General features: G+C 40.9%; 1 protein-coding gene across 1 annotated transcript in view; it reads right to left on the bottom strand.

The window, feature by feature from the left end:
* SWIP (strumpellin and WASH-interacting protein) overlaps window positions 1–25411 on the bottom strand; it is a 320197-nt gene that overhangs the window by 149594 nt on the left and 145192 nt on the right. Inside the window, exons 14-15 of the mRNA XM_071678856.1 lie at window positions 15060–15225; window positions 11842–11996 (exon numbers count right to left, since the gene is read on the bottom strand). Coding sequence (XP_071534957.1) covers window positions 11842–11996; window positions 15060–15225 — 321 coding nt within the window. The remainder of the gene's footprint in view (window positions 1–11841; window positions 11997–15059; window positions 15226–25411) is intronic.

Genomic DNA, 25411 nt, shown 5'->3' with positions numbered 1-25411 from the left:
AATCACTACCTTTCACTTCCCTTACTGGCCCTTTTCACTGATGTTCCCATTTGTTCATTGAAGACCTTGGCTTTATCTGCAGAAATGATAAAGCCATGGCTTTCACAGGTTGTGTGTACGCAGTTAAGAACGGTTTGCATTTAACATGTTTTAGTGTACACAAGAATATCATTAGCATAACTAATAGTGACATTTTTGGGATACTGTGGAATTGATTTCAGTAATGCATTGATTAGTACAATGAACAGAGTGAGGCTAAGTACTCCACCTTGAGGAGTGCCGAGTAGCATGTCTTCAACTTCACTTTTGAAGCCTTGAAACAACACAGCAGACTTTCTATGAGAGATACCAGAATACCCATTGAGGAGCTGGCCACCTAAATCCATTTTTGCTATCACACACAAAATAACTTGCATATCAGCAACATCAAATGCAGCTCTTAGGCTAAGAAATGTCATGTACTTAAGCCATCTGTCTCCATGAACTGTTAGGAAAGTAGTGACACAGTCATGTACACTTCTGCCATGTGTGAAACCATTAATATCAGGTAACATATGTTCTTTGCTTCTGTGTAGTATTCTGTTGAGCAACATCCTCTCAAAGTTTTGCATAGGCAACTCGTCTGAGAGATGGGGCAAATCTTATCAGGTTGACTGCATTCAGGTACTGGTATGAATGAGCTGTTGGTCCATGAGGAGGGTAAGTGGCCTGTGGCATAACTCATATTATACAGCTTTAATAATGGGATACCAGGTACATGTTTTAGAGGTCTAATAATGCCATAGGTGAAACCATCCTCCACCAGGGGCAGTGCCCTTGCACCTGGTAAGAGATGCACTAAGTTCAAATTCAGTGTAAGGCACATCACATTCACTGTGCTGCTTGGTTAGCAAGAATGGGTAAGATTTTCTCATTCTTTTGGATTTGTTGTACAAAACATCCCTAGTCTTAGGTGGCAGCATGTTATAGCAAGGAGGAAGAACCCAATAAATGATTAATTCATTAGCCTTTTTCTCCAGTGGGTTGGGATGACATACTTGTCTGTTTTTCATTCCGATGATTCTGCTGATAGCCTTCCAGGTTTGGCTTAGAGAAGTATACTAATCTAGTCACCAACAAACTGTTCCTAGTCACTCTATGTTCATCCATTCGTTCCCTCACTGTTACATGATAAATTTAAACTAGTTTTAGCATTTTGAGTGTTTGAAGGTGTCTATATCCTTTACCTATTTGCCAAGCTATAAATTTGAGCTGTTTCTGGTTGGGCTCATTATAGTACTGATGTGGTCTATTATGAGGTGCTTCCTTTCTCCTCTCTGAAGTTAGCTCATTTTGCTTAAAGAAGTTGCGTACAGAAAAGTCAAGGTTAACATTAAAAGTTTGTACATCTATGGGTTCATAATCTTTGTACCAGTCAGAGACATAATCTATAAACCTATTCTAATGTTCTTGTTTCACTATCTATCTTTTTATATTCAGTCTGACACTAGATAAGTTGATGTTCACTATATGTATTGGAACCATTAGCGGAGGGTGGTCACACATAAGAACATATTCAGGAGAGGGCAAACTTCTGCCATTAGCAATAGTGAAGAGGTCACCCAAATTCTTGTGTCGAGCAATAAGGTCTCCAGTTAGGACAGAAGGTTCACTGTGAAGACAGATAAATCAGCGTGGCATTGAAGGTTGACAGGGGTAAAGACATTTAGTACAATGAGTGTAGATTTGTTGACATGTATCTTAATACTGTGGTACTGGAATCCATTGAGCTTTTGGGGAGATATTGGTACATGAAGTAATGACTGTTTTACATATGTTAGAAAAATGTTGGTAGATCTAGGAATATAGCGTTTGTAAGCGGGTAATTTACATAGAGGTTTGCCACGAGGCATTCAACATTCTTGTACACATATGACATCAATGTCCTCAGTAACATCCTTATGGTGGAGGTCAGAATATTTTTTTTTAATAGAGGGAATAATCCAACTGAGTATTGTGATGTCACTATACAGTTGAACAATGTCCCCGTTAGCATTTTCTTTAAAAGCTGCATGGATCTCCCTTATGATGTCAAGTTTTTCATGTATTTCTTGATATGCATTTAGCACAGTTTCTTACATTTACATTACATTAACTGCAGAATTACTTATTAGGTCTCTAATTCCCTTACTATTAAGGATTTAGGGAACTATTTTCTTTAAAGAGATTTTCAGCTTTTGCTTCATTCATCTCCATATCATCATCACTGTGTGAAGCACCACAATTCAATGCATCTCCTGATGATAATTCATTATATGTCATTTCATTTTTTAAGAGCATTATATGTTTCTGCTACTCAGTAACTTCATCACTTAGCCCCTGTAATTTCTCACAAATGCACTGATATACTCATGCACATTGGCCTTCCTATGGAAACTATGTTCTGGTGATTTCTGGTGATCCTATTACCTATTGATGTACATCAACCTTTTCACTTTGCAACTGGAATTTCTCACACTACACATTGATAGGTTCATGCATGCCTGCCTTCTTATCACCATGCACAGGTGTTCCTATTACTTGTTAGTGTGCATTAACCTTATCACTTAGCATTTGCATTTTCTCATATTGCACTTCAATAGATATGTGTTGAGCTTCAATAGCTTTAAACTTTTCTTCATTCTGTTTGTGGATTTTTCATATTTCTTTTAAAATTTCAATAATCACTTCAACATTTCCTATACAACTGCTGTTAACAGTCTGTTCACTAAGTATAACACATGGTTTCCCTATCTTCAGGGAGACTACCCTATTCCATGGCCTGCCCTGTTCACTAAGTATAACACATGGTTTCCCTATCTTCAGGGAGACTACCCTATTCCATGGCCTGCCAGGAGTTACCCTGATAGCATCATAAAGTACGTACATCCCCCTGTCTATTCCTGGGTTCCACCACACCATGGTGGATTTCGACCCATATGGCTACATCACATGCACAAGATGTGTCCACTGCCCTGTCCGCTAAACAGACCATGAACTTCAACAGAGAAGCCGGAGATAGTGGGTATCATCACTACCTAACCTCCCACCACTTCACTCCCTCCCAGCACTGGAGGATCACCTGACTATACCATCTGCCTCATCAGCATCCAAGCCATAATTTCTATCACTCCACACTGACGATATCTTGAGTGGGTAGCAGGTGAGAGCCTGTGACCTCATCTGACCTAATAATTCTCGAAAGAATGGCCAATCCTTCAGCTACACCTGCAGTATTAATCCTGACAATGATACTTGATGTTTGACAACAGCAGATCAAAAGCTGCCACTGATATTACTATTTCAATGAGAGACAGACTTAACCCCAAGTCCAACAGCTTGGAGAGAGGTGAGAAATTTGCAACATCTGGCTTCAAAATCTCTAATTCCCTTTGGGAATAGCTTCCCCTTCTAGACCTGATCGTGCTGCCTCTTAAATACTTGAGTATCACTGCAGCAAGACAGTCAAGCAGTAGACTCACCACTTGACAACAAGCATCCCACTCCAGTACCTGAAATCTTGGCAACAGACTTCAGACTCAAGCTGACCTTAGAGCATTTCCTCCGTGAGTATAAGTCCCAACATAACTCCTGATGTTTCATCTTCCTGACATATTTCATTGTGGTGCCTGATTTCTGACGTCCAGCTTCGGTAGGACTCTCATGGGACATCGCCTACTCCCATCATGAGCAACAGCGGTAACAACAAGGAGCCTCAAGCATCCCAAGCACTTATTAGCAGTTGCTGCACACTCCAGGAACTTCCTACTTCCCAAGTACAAAATGGCAGCCCCTGCGCACTCCAGGAGTGTCAATACATGCCACATCCACCTCCTATAGGAGCTCCACATCAGCTCAGTAGCCACACACTTCTGCATGCTCCTACTTCGTCTGATGCCAACCATCACCAGCATCACAAACCCCTGCCAAGTATGTCAAGCACTATTCACCCTACTTTACTTCACCTCTTCTTCATCATAATCCTTCACTTCCAGTAGCTCATTACCTTCTGTTACCAAGAAAACACTGTTGCCTTTGTTTTCATCCCCTCTCTCTCAATTTTACTACTCCAACAATTCCTACTAGAATCTGCTAAATACTTTACCCCCTAAATGTTCTGGGAGAATTCTATTCCTTTTAAAGGCATTAAATGATGACGCAAAATACTGTCTCCTAACGTCATTCTTTACAACAGATAAAACAAATGTCTCACAAGGAAACCTGTTAACTGAAAAGCTACTGAATGGGTAAAAGGTTCTGTTTCTTTTGGGCCTCTATTGTAATTCTTTTTAGCTCAAAGTGTTAGCAAAAAATACCAGATGTCATTAGCACTCAGTAGACCTACAGTTCAACTTTTTATCAAAAGCTTGAAAAAATATTTCTTCATACTTGTTCGTCATTTCTAGCTTCAGTGAGACAGCACCAAGAACAGATGAAGAAAGACCCTAATTGCTCACATCCACTCTCCAGCTGTGGTGTATAATGCACTGAGACCATAGCCCATCATCCACAGTCAAGACCTACTAACCTTTCCTGACTGCTTTACTTGCCCTGGTTCAGCCATTCAGCAGCATGTCATCCAAACCTCCAAATACCACTTCGCTCCAATTAATTCTGTCCCATGCATGCTTTTTTCCCTCCTGAATGTTCAGGTTCCAAGACCTCTAAGACTCTTTCACTATATCCTTCCATTCCCTTCTCAGTCTCCCCCTTCCACTCACTTCCTCCATATCCGACATATATATCTCTTTATCCTTCTCTCTCTGCTCATCCTCTCCATATGTCCACACCACTTCAACACCCTGGTCAGCTCTCTGAATCATAAACTGCTTACTATCATATTACTATCTTACAGCATCATTTCTTATGCAATATACCCACTTTGCACCACCTGTCATTCTCAGACTTTCTTGTTCCAACACATCCACCCTCTTCTTTGCATTCAGGGCCCAAGACTTACATCCAAACAAGTTGGGACTAATATCCCTTCAAACATATCTGGGATCTTTACCATAACAATACTGACCTCTCCTTCCATACAATCCTAGATGCACTCAGGACCTCAGCCCCCCTGTTCCAATCAATAACTCATTTCAGTCTACAAGGATCCATCCATCACCAACTCCACTTCCTCCATATCTTCCTTAGCAGAAATGCTCCCTGCTGCATCTAATTACCTTCATTTTGTTCACATTCACTGTCTATTTTCTTTCACACTCTTCCAAACTCTCTCATCAGCTTCTAAAATTTCTCTTGCATCTCCCATCAGAACTGTGTCAACTACAACCAGGAAGTGATTTAACTCCCATACTCCCCATCCCCAGCCTACCATTAAAGTTGGGCACTAAAGGATAATCCCATAACAGATAGTTATCGATGTTAATTTTTGCTATTGGATTACTATTGGCAGTTAACTTCCATAATCGTTATCGGACCAGATAATTTTCAATAACTCGTTTTCATCAACCAATAATGTCCTGTGTGGCAGGGTAGCAATGGGAATGGATGAAGGCAGCAAGTATGAATATAAACATTTTTTTTTTCTTTTATACTATTCGCCATTTCCCGCGTTAGCGAGGTAGCATTAAGAACAGAGGACTGGGCCTTTGAGGGAATACCCTCACCTGGCCCAATTCTCTGTTCCTTCTTTTGGAAAAAAAATATGAATATATGTATGTGTCTGTGTATGTATATGTATGCATATGTTGATGTGTATATGTATGTATATATGTGTGTACGGGAGTTTATGTATATACATATGTGATACGTGTGTACATGAGTGGTTGGGCCATTCTTTGTCTGTTTCCTTGCACTACCTTGCTGACGTGGGAAACAGCAGTTAAGTATAATATAAAATAAAATATAAAATTTTTATTGTTCGATGTATTCTTTTTAGGTTCTCAGTATAATTGTTATTCTTTGTTGTTAATTCAATTTCGTGTAACAGGAAAGCTTAAACTATAATTAGTTACTCAACTGATATATTTTGTTGTTCATTCTATTTGTTGTCATTTACGTGTATGTACAATATGATGTCACTTGTTATATAAATAAAATATATTGCTCAGGAGAATAAAAAGATGTTCTGGAAGGAGGTAAATAAAGTGCGTAAGACAAGGGAGCAAATGGGAACTTCAGTGAAGGGCGCAAATGGGGAGGTGATAACAAGTAGTGGTGATGTGAGAAGGAGATGGAGTGAGTATTTTGAAGGTTTGTTGAATGTGTTTGATGATAGAGTGGCAGATATAGGGTGTTTTGGTCGAGGTGGTGTGCAAAGTGCGAGGGTTAGGGAAAATGAGTTGGTAAACAGAGAAGAGGTAGTTAAAGCTTTGCGGAAGATGAAAGCCGGCAAGGCAGCAGGTTTGGATGGTATTGCAGTGGAATTTATTAAAAAAGGGGGTGACTGTATTGTTGACTGGTTGGTAAGGTTATTTAATGTATGTATGACTCATGGTGAGGTGCCTGAGGATTGGCGGAATGCGTGCATAGTGCCATTGTACAAAGGCAAAGGGGATAAGAGTGAGTGCTCAAATTACAGAGGTATAAGTTTGTTGAGTATTCCTGGCAAATTATATGGGAGGGTATTGATTGAGAGGGTGAAGGCATGTACAGAGCATCAGATTGGGGAAGAACAGTGTGGTTTCAGAAGTGGTAGAGGATGTGTGGATCAGGTGTTTGCTTTGAAGAATGTATGTGAGAAATACTTAGAAAAGCAAATGGATTTGTATGTAGCATTTATGGATCTGGAGAAGGCATATGATAGAGTTGATAGAGATGCTCTGTGGAAGGTATTAAGAATATATGGTGTGGGAGGCAAGTTGTTAGAAGCAGTGAAAAGTTTTTATCGAGGATGTAAGGCATGTGTACGTGTAGGAAGAGAGGAAAGTGATTGGTTCTCAGTGAATGTAGGTTTGCGGCAGGGGTGTGTGATGTCTCCATGGTTGTTTAATTTGTTTATGGATGGGGTTGTTAGGGAGGTGAATGCAAGAGTTTTGGAAAGAGGGGCAAGTATGAAGTCTGTTGGGGATGAGAGAGCTTGGGAAGTGAGTCAGTTGTTGTTCGCTGATGATACAGCGCTGGTGGCTGATTCATGTGAGAAACTGCAGAAGCTGGTGACTGAGTTTGGTAAAGTGTGTGAAAGAAGAAAGTTAAGAGTAAATGTGAATAAGAGCAAGGTTATTAGGTACAGTAGGGTTGAGGGTCAATTCAATTTGGAGGTGAGTTTGAATGGAGAAAAACTGGAGGAAGTCAAGTGTTTTAGATATCTGGGAGTGGATCTGGCAGCAGATGGAACCATGGAAGCGGAAGTGGATCATAGGGTGGGGGATGGGGCGAAAATTCTGGGAGCCTTGAAAAATGTGTGGAAGTCGAGAACATTATCTAGGAAAGCAAAAATGGGTATGTTTGAAGGAATAGTGGTTCCAACAATGTTGTATGGTTGCGAGGCGTGGACTATGGATAGAGTTGTGCGCAGGAGGATGGATGTGCTGGAAATGAGAGGTTTGAGGACAATGTGTGGTGTGAGGTGGTTTGATCGAGTAAGTAACGTAAGGGTGAGAGAGATGTGTGGAAATAAAAAGAGCGTGGTTGAGAGAGCAGAAGAGGGTGTTTTGAAATGGTTTGGTCACATGGAGAGAATGAGTGAGGAAAGATTGACCAAGAGGATATATGTGTCGGAGGTGGAGGGAACGAGGAGAAGAGGGAGACCAAATTGGAGGTGGAAAGATGGAGTGAAAAAGATTTTGTGTGATCGGGGCCTGAACATGCAGGAGGGTGAAAGGAGGGCAAGGAATAGAGTGAATTGGAGCGATGTGGTATACCGGGGTTGACGTGCTGTCAGTAGATTGAATCAAGGCATGTGAAGCGTCTGGGGTAAACCATGGAAAGCTGTGTAGGTATGTATATTTGCGTGTGTGGACGTATGTATATACATGTGTATGGGGGGGGGGGTTGGGCCATTTCTTTCGTCTGTTTCCTTGCGCTACCTCGCAAACGCGGGAGGCAGCGACAAAGTATAATAAAAAAATAATAAAAAAAAATTCATCTTCGCCTGACATTTTATGTTAATAATAGCTCAGCCACCAAACATGCCATTACTGACTCCCTCCAGGATCCTGGTTCTAACTCCCCCACTCACCCCTCCCTTCCCTCCACTATACTGCTCCCATAATGAGCAGGTACAGTGCAAGGTTACAAGCGGAAGCAGACATGTCCATGGATCTTGTCGGTAGACAGTTGCTAATTATCTCGCAGGGAACAAATCCTTTTAAGTTTCATGAACTTTGTAATTATTCTGTATAAAGTTAAATAAAATACTTTAAAAAGGACAGATATAGGCTGTTCTTTTTTCTCAAAATATATGGCAACCAGATTTAAAAAAAAGGACAGATTTTCCTTAAAAGGACAGACCTAGCAACCTGTCACACATTGTGGATTTGGCTGTATCGGCAGTAGCCAGTAACACTGTTCAGTATCATCATCAATATGAAAGTGTTCAGTTCTCTAACTTCTCTCTTATGGTCTGGTCTCTACAAGCCAACTTAAAACAGTACAAGACTACAACACACCATGGTCCATGGAAAACCAAGACAAAGTTATCAACACTGACATCACCTCAGTCTCAGGTACTTCTGAGTCTCAGCCTGACTCTTTGTCTGTGGAAGAGACTTCTCAGCCATCTGACAGCCAGGACCAGGAGCCTTTCCAAAACCCCTGGCCCCACCAGGAGCACTACTGCAAGCTCAGCTGTCAGGAAAAGGACAACACCAAGTTGCAAAATTTGTAGAAAATGCTTGCTCATTCTTGGATTTAGCATTAATAAGCATTTTCTAGGGGTTTTGAAGTTTTTTCCTTGCTTTTTCATTATTCTTAGAAAAGTAATCTTTATCAGATTATCGTTAACTTCCGATAACTAGGTATTAAGACTATCGGATTATCAATATCTGACTAAACCTTTGGGGTTACTGGATTATTGTTACTGAAGTTAACATTTTAGTTATCGGTACCCAACCCTGTCTACCCCTCACTCAATCACCCTTGCATTCATCTCTTTCACCATCCCATCCAAAAACAAACTTAAACAACCCAGGAAACATCACACATCCTTGACATACATCTATCTTCACCAGCAGCCCCTCAACTCCTTCCCTTCCAGCTCAATTTTCCATTTACCCCATATATTTGTAGCACCTTCCACAAAACCTTTCAGTCAACTGTCTCAAATACTTTCTCCAGATGTATAAATGCAACATGCAATGCACTCTCTTTGTCCAAGTATTTCTTACACAAATTCCTCAAAGGAAACATCTGGTCAACACTGCTCCTCCTCCCTCATATATTCTGCACATGCCACCATTTCCTAAATTACCACTCACCCATACAGCTCAGCAGATTTATACCTCTGTAATCTGAGCATTCACTCTTGTCTCCTTTGCTTTTATAAACAGGCACTATGTATGCATGCTGTCAGTCCACAGGCATCTACCTAAAGCCTTGCTAACAAATCAACAACACTGTCATCTTTCATGGGAAACTTAACTACAATGCCATCAACACAGCTTCTTATGCACGGCTTTACTGCCTACCCTTTTTTCATTAGACCATTTGGCAGGACTCTCACCCCAAATGCCACCTCATCTTAATGCTAAAACATATAAATCTACAACCCTTTAACTTAACACATTCAAGAGTTCTTCAAAATACTTACTCCAACTCTTTTTCATCTCTATACAAACTAATAGTGATTCGGTAAACAGAGAAGAGGTAGTGAAAGCTTTGCGGAAGATGAAAGCCGGCAAGGCAGCAGGTTTGGATGGTATTGCAGTGGAATTTATTAAAAAAGGGGGTGACTGTATTGTTGACTGGTTGGTAAGGTTATTTAATGTATGTATGACTCATGGTGAGGTGCCTGAGGATTGGTGGAATGCGTGCATAGTGCCATTGTACAAAGGCAAAGGGGATAAGAGTGAGTGCTCAAATTACAGAGGTATAAGTTTGTTGAGTATTCCTGGTAAATTATATGGGAGGGTATTGATTGAGAGGGTGAAGGCATGTACAGAGCATCAGATTGGGGAAGAGCAGTGTGGTTTCAGAAGTGGTAGAGGATGTGTGGATCAGGTGTTTGCTTTGAAGAATGTATGTGAGAAATACTTAGAAAAGCAAATGGATTTGTATGTAGCATTTATGGATCTGGAGAAGGCATATGATAGAGTTGATAGAGATGCTCTGTGGAAGGTATTAAGAATATATGGTGTGGGAGGCAAGTTGTTAGAAGCAGTGAAAAGTTTTTATCGAGGATGTAAGGCATGTGTACGTGTAGGAAGAGAGGAAAGTGATTGGTTCTCAGTGAATGTAGGTTTGCGGCAGGGGTGTGTGATGTCTCCATGGTTGTTTAATTTGTTTATGGATGGGGTTGTTAGGGAGGTAAATGCAAGAGTTTTGGAAAGAGGGGCAAGTATGAAGTCTGTTGGGGATGAGAGAGCTTGGGAAGTGAGTCAGTTGTTGTTCGCTGATGATACAGCGCTGGTGGCTGATTCATGTGAGAAACTGCAGAAGCTGGTGACTGAGTTTGGTAAAGTGTGTGGAAGAAGAAAGTTAAGAGTAAATGTGAATAAGAGCAAGGTTATTAGGTACAGTAGGGTTGAGGGTCAAGTCAATTGGGAGGTGAGTTTGAATGGAGAAAAACTGGAGGAAGTGAAGTGTTTTAGATATCTGGGAGTGGATCTGGCAGCGGATGGAACCATGGAAGCGGAAGTGGATCATAGGGTGGGGGAGGGGGCGAAAATTCTAGGGGCCTTGAAGAATGTGTGGAAGTCGAGAACATTATCTCGGAAAGCAAAAATGGGTATGTTTGAAGGAATAGTGGTTCCAACAATGTTGTATGGTTGCGAGGTGTGGGCTATGGATAGAGTTGTGCGCAGGAGGATGGATGTGCTGGAAATGAGATGTTTGAGGACAATGTGTGGTGTGAGGTGGTTTGATCGAGTGAGTAACGTAAGGGTAAGAGAGATGTGTGGAAATAAAAAGAGCATGGTTGAGAGAGCAGAAGAGGGTGTTTTGAAGTGGTTTGGGCACATGGAGAGAATGAGTGAGGAAAGATTGACCAAGAGGATATATGTGTCGGAGGTGGAGGGAACGAGGAGAAGAGGGAGACCAAATTGGAGGTGGAAAGATGGAGTGAAAAAGATTTTGTGTGATCGGGGCCTGAACATGCAGGAGGGTGAAAGGAGGGCAAGGAATAGAGTGAATTGGAGCGATGTGGTATACCGGGGTTGACGTGCTGTCAGTGGATTGAATCAAGGCATGTGAAGCGTCTGGGGTAAACCATGGAAAGCTGTGTAGGTATGTATATTTGCGTGTGTGGACGTATGTATATACATGTGTATGGGGGGGGTTGGGCCATTTCTTTCGTCTGTTTCCTTGCGCTACCTCGCAAACGCGGGAGACAGCGACAAAGTATAATAAAAAAATAAATAATACAAACTAATAGTAAATATTAGAAATGCTGTTCAGTTACTGATAAAACTATTTACCTAAAATTCTTATTAGCCACCTTTGGAGAGGTTCATACCAATCATCAAGTACTATGCCTTAGTTTATTGCAGTGTCAAATCCACTTATTCAATAAAGAATTCCTGTGATTCTCTAGAATTTGCACCATTCCACTACACTAGAGAAAAATACATTCTCCAGTATTGGAAACACATTAGCAACTCATGTATATAAAGAGCTCTTGATATAAGCATAAAACAAAATCAACTAGTGGGATTGAACTATAACTAATCCTGAAGATACAAAAAGTAACTTTTGCATACATAATAGTACCTGATCTAAAGTGTGTGAGGGCAGATGTGAGGGTACAGTAAAAAGACTGTACTTGGAAGCAGCCAGGTTACGCATCTCTTCATAAGTTCTCCAATCATGAGGGGCCACAACAGTCAATGCATAAAATGTCCTTTCCAGATACTGCTCAACATAATCTACATAAAAGAAAATCAGATAAACAATAAGATAATCTAACATGAGAACAGCAAATGATCATGGTATCTCTAATGATCTATAAACTAAAAGTTACCTTAAAAACATCTGCATACCTAATGTACAAGATATCTGCAAATTCTAACCCCGAAGGCTAAAATTACCATTAGACTTAAAGCATTATTTTGAAGTCCATCTTTTCCGATCCCATAGACTTTTTGTCACAGCCAAAGGATGTAAGCAGAGGAGGGTCATCTCCATATTTTTCACTAAATATTTCATATGCCAAAAAACTACACACTTTTAGCTGTTTATTAACTAACAGTTACACTCAACTATTAGATTGCTGCATATGTCTGAAATGATGCTCACTCAAAAAAAGGGGAGGAATGACATAAAGAATATCTCAGTATCATGTTACTCAGGAAAATTCCCAAAAAATACAGTATCCTTTCTTCTATTCTGATGTGGGAAGGTGGTGAGTTGACAGGGCAAAGTACTGGCTGGCAGCATGGATGTTCCTTGTCTATACAATATACAATATTTTTTTTCTTGGTGTGATATTTTTTTACCACCACCTAAACATATAAAACACTGTGGTTTTCTTTCCATCTATGATTTTACATATACATATTATATTTGAATGGAGAAAAACTGGAGGAAGTAAAGTGTTTTAGATATCTGGGAGTGGATCTGGCAGCGGATGGAACCATGGAAGCGGAAGTGGATCATAGGATGGGGGAGGGGGCGAAAATTCTGGGAGCCTTGAAGAATGTGTGGAAGTCGAGAACATTATCTCGGAAAGCAAAAATGGGTATGTTTGAAGGAATAGTGGTTCCAACAATGTTGTATGGTTGCGAGGCGTGGGCTATGGATAGAGTGGTGCGCAGGAGGATGGATGTGCTGGAAATGAGATGTTTGAGGACAATGTGCGGTGTGAGGTGGTTTGATCGAGTAAGTAACGTAAGGGTAAGAGAGATGTGTGGAAAATAAAAAGAGCGTGGTTGAGAGAGCAGAAGAGGGTGTTTTGAAATGGTTTGGGCACATGGAGAGAATGAGTGAGGAAAGATTGACCAAGAGGATATATGTGTCGGAGGTGGAGGGAACGAGGAGAAGAGGGAGACCAAATTGGAGGTGGAAAGTTGGAGTGAAAAAGATTTTGAGTGATCGGGGCCTGAACATGCAGGAGGGTGAAAGGAGGGCAAGGAATAGAGTGAATTGCATCGATGTGGTATACCGGGGTTGACGTGCTGTCAGTGGATTGAATCAGGGCATGTGAAGCGTCTGGGGTAAACCATGGAAAGCTGTGTAGGTATGTATATTTGCGTGTGTGGACGTATGTATATACATGTGTATGGGGGTGGGTTGGGCCATTTTCTTTTGTCTGTTTCCTTGCGCTACCTCGCAAACGCGGGAGACAGCAGCAAAAAAAAAAAAAAAAAAAAAAAAAAAAAATATATATGTAGTTTTATATATCATATATATTATCTACATATTCAAACATTATTTACACAAAAAAGCATTTACATAAGAAAAAATAACCATATTTTCACCAAAATATAAATACCAATACAGAAGTAATTATTTCTTTCTTAAAGAATTGATAAAAGAGTTGTATACAAGCAGCTTCCTGCCCTCATGTTGCAATCAGACTCTCTGTGATGATTTATGGGTTACTGAGATGCATGATATTTTCATCAACTGTACTGTTAAGTAGCTAGTGACCTCTGTGAATGAGATATGAAATCATACATGTGCTGGGAATTTAACCCCTAGTGTGGCATAAATCTGAAATGAAACTCAATCAGTCGGGAAAAATTACTGAATAACTCTGAATTATAAGTTATCAAAAAAAAAAAAGAGATGTGTGGTATTAAAAGTGTGGTTGACAGAGTAGAAGAGGATGTGTTGAAATGGTTTGGACACAAGGAGAGAATGAGAGAGGAAAGATTGACAAAGAGGATATGTGTCAGAGGTGGAGGGAACAAGAAATGGGAGACCATATTGGAGGTGGAAGGATAGAGTGAAAAAGATTTTGAGCGATCGAGGCCTGAACATAGGAGGAAGAAAGGTATGCAAAAAATAGAGTGAATTGGAATGATGTGCTGTCAATGGATTGAACCAGGGCATGTGAAGCATCTGGGGTAAATCATAGAAAAGTCTGGGGGGCCTGGATGTGGAAAGGGAGCTGTGGTTTCAATGCATTAAACATGACAGCTAGAGACTGAGTGTGAACGAATGTGGACTTTTTTGCCTTTTCCTCGTGCTACCTCACTGGAGATGGGGGGCTATTTCATGTGTGGTGGGGTGGCAATGGGAATGGATGAAGGCAGCAAGTGTGAATATGTATATGTGTATATGTGTATGTGATTGTGTATTGAATGGTTTGGTCACATTGAGAGAATGAGTGAGGAAAGATTGACAAAGAGGATCTAGGTGTCAGAGGTGGAGGGAATGAGGAGAAATGGGTGACCAAACTGGAGGTGGAAGGATGGAGTGAAAAAGATTTTGAGTGATAAGGGCCTCAACATACAGGAGGGTGAAAGGTGTGCAAGGAACAGAGTGAATTGGAACGATGTGGTATACTGGGGTCGACGTGCTGTCAATGGGTTGAACCAGGGCATGTGGAGCGTCTGGGGTAAACCATGGAAAATTTTGTGGGGCGTGGATGTGGAAAGGGAGCTGTGGTTTTGGTGCATTACACATGACAGCTAGAGAATGAGTGAGTGTGAACGAATGTGGCCATTATTGTCCTTTCCTGGCACTACCTCGCATCCGTGGGGGGGGGTCATTTCATGTGTGGCAAGGTGGCAACAGGAATGGATGAAGGCAGCAAGTACGAATATGTACATGTGTATATATATGTATGTATACATTCAAATGTATAGGTATGTATATGTGCATGTGTGCGCATTTATGTATATACATGTGCATATAGGTGGGCTGGGCCATTCTTTCGTCTGTTTCCTTGCGCTACCTTGCTAACGTGGGAGACAGCGACTAAGTATAATAAACATAGATAAATAAATAAAAATATATGATGTATCCCATGAATGCTTGCTCACCTTTCACTGATATAACAGAACCAAGCAGAGTGAGTGGCCGCAGGCAAAGAAGAGGAGAAACGTCCTTTAATGGGGTCTGGAAGGGGTTACGGCTATCTAGCTGAAGATGAGCATGTGTGCTTAGACGCAATTCTGTCTCCACTGCTTGGCAAGTTTTCTCCAGTACCTATCATGGAAAATATAAGATAAAATATGAAATAAATCAAAAGTAATCACAAATGGTTTTTATTTTCTTCTAAATTTTGTAAAGCTTCCATACACTTAAACCATGGTTGTGTCTGATCTTCCTTCAGATTTTTGGTTATTGACTATCAAATCTAGAAAATATGAATAGCCATCAATAATACATGGACCTCATGATCTATGCATGTTTGATAAAAGATATTTTTAGAATAACACACACAGTCCATATACACCTTTCTTTATAATTTGCATGGACTTGTTTGGAATAACATGACCATCACTGGGCTCAAAGCATGGTGGTGTTGCATTGCTAGCACCTTATAAGAAGCACATCTACACTCGGCGTGGGTAGGCAGCTTCCTGCCTTGCAGTCCTCAGTGCATAGATACAGTCTATAGTTATGGAGTGCTGCAGCAGTTTGTGTTGCAGTATACTGTGTTCTGCATGTGTTTATTCCTTTGTACCATGCCACCAAAATGTCTTTTAAGTTCTCCTAGGCACCAGTAGTCCTAAGAAGCATAAGGCCATCACCAGAGTTATGAATGAGGTAAATAAACAGCTAATATTCAGCATGCCCTTGATCTTAGAGATTCTATATAAAAGACTATTTGTGATAGTGTAGAGAACATAAAGGAGAGTGCCAAGAACAGAACATAAATCAGTGCACCTAAGACCTCGCATTCCTCAAGTTTGGTCATGGAGAGAATGGAACAAATGTTCCCATCAGGATGCTTGTGATACAAGCAGATGCCCAGAGTATATATGATGACCTGGCAGTGGAAGAAGGAGCAGAGAAGATTTACTAAGCAAGTTCAGTTTGGTTAGTGAATTTCAAGTAATGTTTCTACTACCTCAATATCAAGATGGCTAGTGAGGCTGTTTCTGCTGAAAATTTCCCAGGAACCCCCCTAAGACCATTGTTGAGAAAGACAGCTATTCTCCTTCACAAAATTCTACATGGATGAGACCAGATCATTTCAGAAGAGAACGCTTCCATGAATGTACATTTCCTGTGGAAAGAAGACTGCACAAGCTTTCAAGCTGGTAAAGATTGCTTCACACTGCTCATGGGGAACAATGCCAAAGGTGAATGAAAGCTTAAACTATAATGGTCCACTACTTGGAAAATCTCAGGGCTCTTAAGGGATACTTACCTGTCTTTTATCATTACAATCAGAGAATGTGGTTACCAGGAAAGGTTTTCTGTGATCATTTTGCTGCAAAGCTCCATTATCTAAAACACTTCACTTCCTCCAATTTTTCTCCATTTAAATTCACACCCCAACTAATCTGTCCCTTTACCCTACTAAACCTAATAACCTTCCCCTTTCACAAACTCCTCCAAACTCAGTTTCTCAATTGAATCTGTTGTATCATCAGCAAACAATTGACTCACTTCACAGGCCTTCTCATCCTCCACAGATTGCATACTCACCCCTCTCTCCAAGATTCTTGCATTTACCTCCCTCACCACTCCATCTACAAACAAACTGAACAACCATGGTGATATCACATACCCCTGCTGCAGACCATCCTCTCTATTTGGAACCATTCATTCTCCTCTCATCCTACTGATAAACAAGCTTAACACACTTGGTAAAAATTTCTCATTGCTTCTAGCAGCTTTCCTCTCACACCGTATATTTCTAAGGCCTTCCAAACGCATCAAAGCAACTTTATCATTATCATTATCATTATCATTATTGTCATTAGTATTATTGTCATTATCATTATTATTATCATTATCATTATCATCAAAATTATTACTATCATCAATATAATAATCATCACTGTCATTACTGGGGTAGGGGAGAAAGAAATCTACCTCCACATTCCTTGCACATTGTAGAAGGCTACTAAAAAGGGTGTGGGAGTGAAAGGCTATAATTCCTACCTTCATGTAATCCAATTTCTAAAACATGAAACAGATGAAGGAGCTCATGGGGAATGCTCATCCTTCTCGAAGGCTCAGGCTGGAGGGTCTGAATATGTAAGGATGTAACCAAGATAACGTTCTCACCTTCCACACAGTCTCAATAGTTCCAGAGCCCTTGCCTCCTCCCCAGCCCTGTGACTCATTTCTGCTTCCATGGTTCCATCCACTACTAAATCCACTCCCAGATATCTAAGATACTTCACTGCCTCCAGTTTTTCTCCATTCAAACTTATCTCCCAGTTTGCTTGTCCCCCAACCCTAATGAACCTAATAACCTTGCTCTTATTCACATTTACTACCAGCTTTCTTCTTTCACACACTTTACCAAACTCAGTCACCAACTTTTGCAGTTTCTCACTTTAATCAGCCATCAGTGATGTATCATCAGCAAACAACAACTGACTCACTTCCCAAGCCCTCTCATCCACAACAGACTGCATACTTGCCCCTCTCTCCAAAACTCTTGCATTCATCTCCCTAACAACCCCAATAAACAAATCAAACAACCATGGAGACATTACACACCCCTGCAAAAATGGGTATGTTTAAAGGAATAGTGGTTCCAACAATGTTATATGGTTGCGAGGCATGGGCTATAGATTGGGTTATGCAGAGGAGGGTGGATGTGTTGGAAATGAAATGTTTGAGGACAATATGTGGTGTGAGGTGGTTTGATCGAGTAAGTAATGAAAGGGTAGACAGATGTGTAGGTAAAAAAAAGAGTGTGGTTGAGAGAGCAGAAGAGGGTGTATTGAAATGGTTTGGTAATATGGAGAGAATGAGTGAGGAAAGACTGACAAAGAGGATATATGTGTCAGAGGTGGAGGGAACGAGGAGAAGTGGGAGAACAAATTGAGATGGAAGGATGGAGTGAAAAAGATTTTGAGCGATCAGGGCCTGAACATGCAGGAGGGTGAAAGGCTTGCAAGGAATATAGTAAATTGGAACGATGTGGTATACTGGGGTTGATGTGCTGTCAATGGATTGAACCAGTGCATGTGAAGCGTCTGGGGTAAACCAGGGAAAGTTTTGTGGGGCCTGGATGTGGAAAGGGAGCCGTAGTTTTGGTGCATTACACATGACAACTAGAGACTGAGTGTGAACGAATGTGGCCTTTGTTGTCTTTTCCTAGCGCTACCTCATGCGCCCGGGGGGAGGGGGGTGCCATTTCATGTGTGGCAGGGTGGCGACAGGAATGGATGAAGGCAGCAAGTATGAATATGTACATGTGTATATATGTATATGTCTCTGTATGTACATGTATACGTTGAAATGTATAGGTATGTATATGTGTGTGTGTGGGTGTTTATGTATATACATGTGTATGTGGGTGGGTTGGGCCATTCTTTCGTCTGTTTCTTTGTGTTACTTTGCTAACGCAGGATACAGTGATTAAGTGTAATAATAATGTAACCAAGATGAGAGAAAGGAAAGATAAATAGTATGTTTGAGTAAAGGAACCTCGATACTCTGGCTTGAATGAAACAAAGTTCAAGGGTAAAGGGGAAGAACGTTTTGGAAATATCTTAATAGCATAATTTGGGGTTGGTATCTGGGTAAGAACTAAATGGATAGCACTACTGCTGAAGCAGTTGAGTGACTGTGTGAAAGAGACTGAAAAAGTGAGCTCTGGACTGATGTTTGTAAAGATGGGGGTGGCCTGGATGAAAGGTGGTCACTAGTGCTCTTGCACCAGGCCATGAAAAGAAAGATCATGAAATGCAAGTGTTTTGGGAGAAGCTGAGTGATTGTTTGAGTAGTTTTGATGCAAGAGGCTGGGTATTCATGATGGATGATTTAAACGTGAGCGTGAGAAATGTGGCAGTTGAAGGTATAATCAGGATCATGAGGTATTCAGTGATGTGAACAGAAATGGTGAACAGCTTGAGGAATTTTGAACTGAAAATGGACCAGTTATTGGGAATATGTGGTTCAAAAAGAAGAACATACACAATTACATATATGTGAGAAGGACAGATGGTCAGTGGGCATTACTGGATTACATACTAATTGATAAGTGTGCAAGTGTGAGACTCTTGGATGAGACTTTGCTGGAATGGGAGGCAAGTTAGGATGGATGATCATCAACTTGTGGAGGTGAGGGTGAAGATTTTTAAAAGTTTCATATAAAGCACAACTCTGTAGGTATGAAGAGAGTGGTGAAAGTATGTGAACTTGGAAAAGAGACTTTCGTGAAAAAATACCAGGAAAAAACTACCAGGAAAAATACCAGGAAAAAATGCAGAAAGTGAGAGTAAATAGTGCTACAAGAGTGGGTGAGAAATGGTAAGTACATAATGAAGCACTGCTGACATGTGTGAGAGATGCATGAGGCATATGTTAGGGGGAGGTGGGAAGGTCAGAAAGAGTAATGAGCAGAAGGATGAGGTTAAGCTGCTGGAAAGAAAAAACAGAAAGGGAATGCAAATGACTGGAAGACATATAAGAAAGTGGCATGTCATCAAGAGGATGGTACAAAGGTTCAAAAAGAAATCAAATGAGAGCTGTGGTGACCAAGTTTCCTTAAACTTCATGATGAATGAGATGTTTCGAAAGGAGGTTAATAGCATGCAAAAAACAAGAAACCAAATGGGATCATCAGTGAAGGGAGCACATACAAAAGTGGTCACAGTCTGGGGACACAGAGAGTATTTTGAAGGAATGTTGAATGTGTCTGAAGATAAGGTGGCAGATGCAGTGTGTTTGGGGCAGGTTGGTGTAAGAAGTGAAAGTCATGGAGAGTGGTTTGGTGAAGAGAGAAATGGTGATGTAAGCCTTATGCAAGATCAAATGTGGCATGGCAGTGAGTAGTGGAAGGAAATACAGTTAAATTGCTTAAGGGAGTGACCGTGTTGCTGACTGGTTAATTAGAATTTTCAATGTATGTATGGATCATCGTGAAGTACCTAAAGACTGGCGGAATGCATGTAAAGTGTCACCATATAAAGGCAATGGGGACAAAGGTGAGTATTCAAACAAAACAGGAATAAGTTTATTAAGTATACCTCGTAAGTTGTAGGAGAAAGTTGTGATTGAAAGGGTGAAGGCATGTACAGAGCACCAGATTGGGGAAGAAAAATGTGGTTGCAGAAATGGTAGTAGATGCAAGGATCAGGTGTTTGCTTTATAAAATGCATGTGAGAAATACTTAAAGAACAAAAGTATTTGTATGTGGCACTTATGGATCTGGAGAAAGCATATGCTAGTGTTGACAAAGATGCCTTGTTGAGGGTCTTAAGACCATATGGTGTGAAAGGAAAGTTGCTACAAGCAATGATAAGTATTTATCTAAGGAGTAAGGGGTATCTCCAAGGGGAAAGAGAAAAGAATGAATGACCCCAAGTGAAGAATGGTCTGCAGCAGGAGTAAGTGATGTCCTAATGACTTTACTTTGTTTATGGATGGGAATGTAAGGAAAGTAAATGCAAGTCTTGGTGAGAAGGGCTAATGAGCAGTCAGTAGGAGATGAGGAGAGCCTGAGAAGTGAGTAAGATGTTGTTTGCTGACGGCAGCCCTGTTATCAGATTTAAGAGAGAAATAGCAGAAGCTGATGTTTCAGTTTTGAAGAGTGTGTGAAAGGAGGATGTTGAGACCAAATGTGAATAAAAGCAAGGTTATCAGGATCAGCAGGGTAAAGGGTAAAAGCACAGGACAGTTGGGTTCTGAGTTTGAAAGGACAAAATTTGGAGGAATTGAAGTGTTTTAGATAACTGCAAGTGAAAATGGCAGCTCATGGAGCAAATGGAACCATGGAAGCAATCAAAATTACAAGAGGAATGTGGAAGCAATCAAAATTACAAGAGGAGTATCCCTCAAGCATACTTGAGGATAGTGATAAAGATGAGCTCAACCTGGCAACTCCTACACCAAGAACTCCATGTCCAGCAAATGTTAATTAACAATGGATATTCAAATAATGAATTTGATACCATTGTGAACAACATATCTCGTGGCAAACAGACAAACTCAAAAGTGACAGCATAAAAGTTTACCACAGTAACAAATTTATGACAACATATCCTGGGGATAAGAAGGTCATGCAAGATATAGTAGCCAGAAACTGTGATTGATGAAGACAATAATATCAGTCTTATATTACAATAATCCAAAAACATGTTTGCTCTTAATGAACAATATGCGTAGGTCGCTCTGGAAGTATGAATCATACTGATGTGGTCTATGAGTACTGATGCAATATTGGGGGCTGTCAGCCTTGCCACATAAACTACACTGGACATACGATCTGCACTCTAAGCCATTGCCTCTCACTCCACTTACAAAAAAGGTGAAATCAAACATCATAAACAAGAACATGGTCCAAGACTAACGAGGGAGATCGTAATACATAACACAAAAATCATTACTATCTGAAGTGAATTGAGGAGACTACAGATATTAGAAGTCATTCATTAGAGAGAAAGCACCTCTAATCAACATCCAAACAAATATGACCATCACCATACAGCTCTTTGATAGCTCGCCAATAAGAGGTAGACCTAATGCCATTCTAGAACAGGGCAAAGTGTCACTGACCCACCACAAGCTACTAAGTTCGCAATTTCAGGACAAGGGGAACGTGTCACTGACCAACCCAATCCTAAGATACAAAGGTTGGAGAGAATCAGACGAGCCCGATCTGACCTCAATGCCACAATTGGACAATAATGGTTTCACTTGGCCTAACTTAGTGTATTTAGTGATGGACTATCTATATTCCTACCTCATGTAAGATTGTTCATCTGTGGTTACTCTACCATAAGTGTTGCTATACTTCTGTATCTATATTTTGTATTTAGGTTGTAGCTAAATTGTTAATCTGTATCAATTACAGTGTATTCCCTTTCTTTTTATGTTCTACATATTGTGGGTTTTTCTGAGTTTGTTTTTTATATCCATGTTAATTGTGAGGTAACACAAGGAAACAGACGAAAGAATGACCCAACCCGCTCACATACACATGTATATACATACATGTCCACACTTGCACATATACATACCTATACATTTCAATGTATACATATATATACATACACAGATATACATATATACACATGTACATAATTCATACTAGCTGCCTTTATTCATTCCCATTGCCATCCCGCCACACATGAAATGACAACTCCCTCTCCCCGCATGCAAACGAGGTAGCGCTAGGAAAAGACAACAAAGGCCACATTCGTTCAAACTCAGTCTCTAGCTGTCATGTATAATGCACCGAAACTACAGCTCCCTTTCCACATCCATGCCCCACAGAACATTCCATGGTTTACCCCAGACGCTTCACATGCCCTGGTTCAATCCATTGACAGCACATCCACCCCGGTATACCACATTGTTCCAATTCAATCTATTCCTTTCACACCTATCACCCTCCTGCATGTTCAGGCCCCGATCGCTCAAAATCTTTTTTTCGCTCCATCCTTCCACCTCCAATTTGGTCTCCCACTTCTCCCCGTTCCCTCCACCTCTGACACATATATCCTCTTTGTCAATCTTTCCTCACTCATTCTCTCCATGTGACCAAACCATTTCAATACACTCTCTTCTGCTCTCTCAACCACACTCTTTTTTGCTTTCCAAGATAATGTTCTCCCCTTCTGCACATTTTTCAACACTACCAGAACTTTCACCCCTTCCCCCACTCTGTGGCTCACTTCCGCTTCCATGGTTCCATCTGCTGCCAAATCCACTCAAAGATATCTAAAACACTTCACTTCCTCCAGTTTTTCTCCATTCAAACTTACCTCCCAGTTGACTTTTCCCTCAACCCTACTGTACCTAATAACCTTGCTCTTATTCACATCTACTCTCAGCTTTCTTCTTTCACACACTTTACCAAACTCAGTCACCAGCTTCTGCAGTTTCTCACCCGAATCAGCCACCAGCGCTGTATCATTAGCAAACAACAACTGACTCACTTCCCAAGCCATCAACCACAACAGACTGCATGCTTGCCCCTCTCTCCAAAACTCTTGCATTCACCTCCCTCAACCTCATCCATAAATAAATCAAACAACCATGGAGACATCACACACCCCTGCCGCAAACCGACATTCACTGAGAATCAATCACTTTCCTCTCTTCCTACTCATACACATGCCTTACATCCTCGATAAAAACTTTTCACTGCATCCAGCAACTTGCCTCCCACACCATATACTCTTAATACCTTCCACAGAGCATCTCAATCAACTCTATCATATGCCTTCTCCAGATCCATAAATGCTACAGACAAATCCATTTGCTTTTCTAGGTATTTCTCACATACATTCTTCAAAGCAAAGTCCTGATCCACACATCCTCTACCACTTCTGAAGCCACACTGCTCTTCCCCAATCTGATGTTCTATATATGCCTTCACCCTCTCAAGCAATACCCTCCCTTATAATTTCTCAGGAATACTCAGCAAACTTATACCTCTGTAATTTGAGCACTCACCTTTATCCCCTTTGCCTTTGTACAATGGCACTATGCATGCATTCCGCCAATCCTCAGGCACCTCACCATGAGCCATACATACACTGAATGTCCTTGCCAACCAGTCAACAACACAATCACCTCCTTTTTTGATAAAATCCACTGCAATCCATCCAAAGCCGCTACCTTTCTCAAAGCTTTCACAACCTCTCCTCTGTTTACCAAATCATTCTGCTAGACCCTCTCACTTTGCACACCACCTCACCAAAAACACCCTATATCTGCGACTCTATCATCTAACACATTCAACAAACCTTCAAAATACTCACTCCATCTCCTTCTCACATCACACTACTTGTTATCACCTCCCCATTAGCCCCATTCACCGATGTTCCCATTTGTTCTCTCATCTTACGCACTTTATTTACCTCCTTCCAAAACATCTTTTTATATATTTTCTTTTATTTTGCTTTGTCGCTGTCTCCCGCGTCTGCAAGGTAGTGCAAGGAAACAGACGAAAGAAATGGCCCAACCCACCCCCATACACATGTATATACATACACGTCCACACACGCAAATATACATACCTATACATCTCATGTACACATATATATACACACACAGACACATACACATATACCCATGCACACAATTCACACTGTCTACCTTTATTCATTCCCATCGCCACCTCGCCACACCTCTTTTTACTCTCCCTAAAATTTAATAATCCTCTGTCACTCCAACTCTCATTTGCCCTCTTTTTCACTTCTTGCACCTTTCTCCTGACCTCCTGCCTCTTTCTTTTATACATTTCCCAGTTATTTGCACTATTTCCCTGCAAAAATCGTCCAAATGCCTCTCTCTTCTCTTTCACTAATAATCTTACTTATCAATCCCACCACTCACTATCCTTCTAACCTGCCCACCTCCCATGCTTCTCATGCCACGAGTATCTTTTGCATAAGCCATCACTGCTTCCCTAAATACATCCCATTCCTCCCCCACTCCCCTTATGTCCTTTGCTCCTACCTTTTTCCATTCTGCACTCAGTCTCTGCTGGTATTTCCTCACACAAATCTCCCTCCCAAGCTCACTTACTCTCACCACTCTCTTCACCCAACATTCTTTCTTCTTTTCTGAAAACCTCTACAAATCTTCACCTTAGCCTCCAAAAGATAATGATCAGACATCCCTCCTGTTGCATCTCTCAGCACTTTAGCATCCAAAAGTCTCTCTTTCACGTGCCTATCAATCAATACATAATCCAATAATGCTCTCTGGCCATCTCTCCTACTTACATATGTCTACTTACGTCTAAGTCTCTTTTTAAACCAGGTATTCCCAATCACCTTGTCCCTGGGGATAGGGGAGAAAGAATACTTCCCATGTATTCCCTGCGTGTCGTAGAAGGCGACTAAAAGGGACGGGAGCGGGGGGCTGGAAATCCTCCCCCTTTCGTTTTTTTTTTTTTTTTTTAATTTTCCAAAAGAAGGAACGGAGAAGGGGGCCAGGTGAGGATATTCCCTCAAAGGCCCAGTCCTCTGTTCTTAACGCTACCTCGCTAATGTGGGAAATGTCGAATAGTATGAAAGAAAGAAAAAGAAAATTCCCAATCACCAGTCCTTTTTCAGCACACAAATCTACAAGCTCTTCACCATTTCTATTTACAACACTGAACAACCCATGTACACCAATTATTCCCTCAACTGCCACATTACTCACCTCTGCATTCAAATACCCCATCACTATAACCCAGTCTCATGCATCAAGATTCCTAACACACTCACTCAGCTGCTCCCAAAACATTAGCCTCTCA

This window comes from Panulirus ornatus, chromosome 28 (assembly GCF_036320965.1).
Source record: "Panulirus ornatus isolate Po-2019 chromosome 28, ASM3632096v1, whole genome shotgun sequence".
NCBI lineage: Eukaryota > Metazoa > Arthropoda > Malacostraca > Decapoda > Palinuridae > Panulirus > Panulirus ornatus.
The sequence above is the reverse complement of the archived record's forward strand: the minus strand, read 5'-3'. Positions and strand labels throughout refer to the sequence as shown.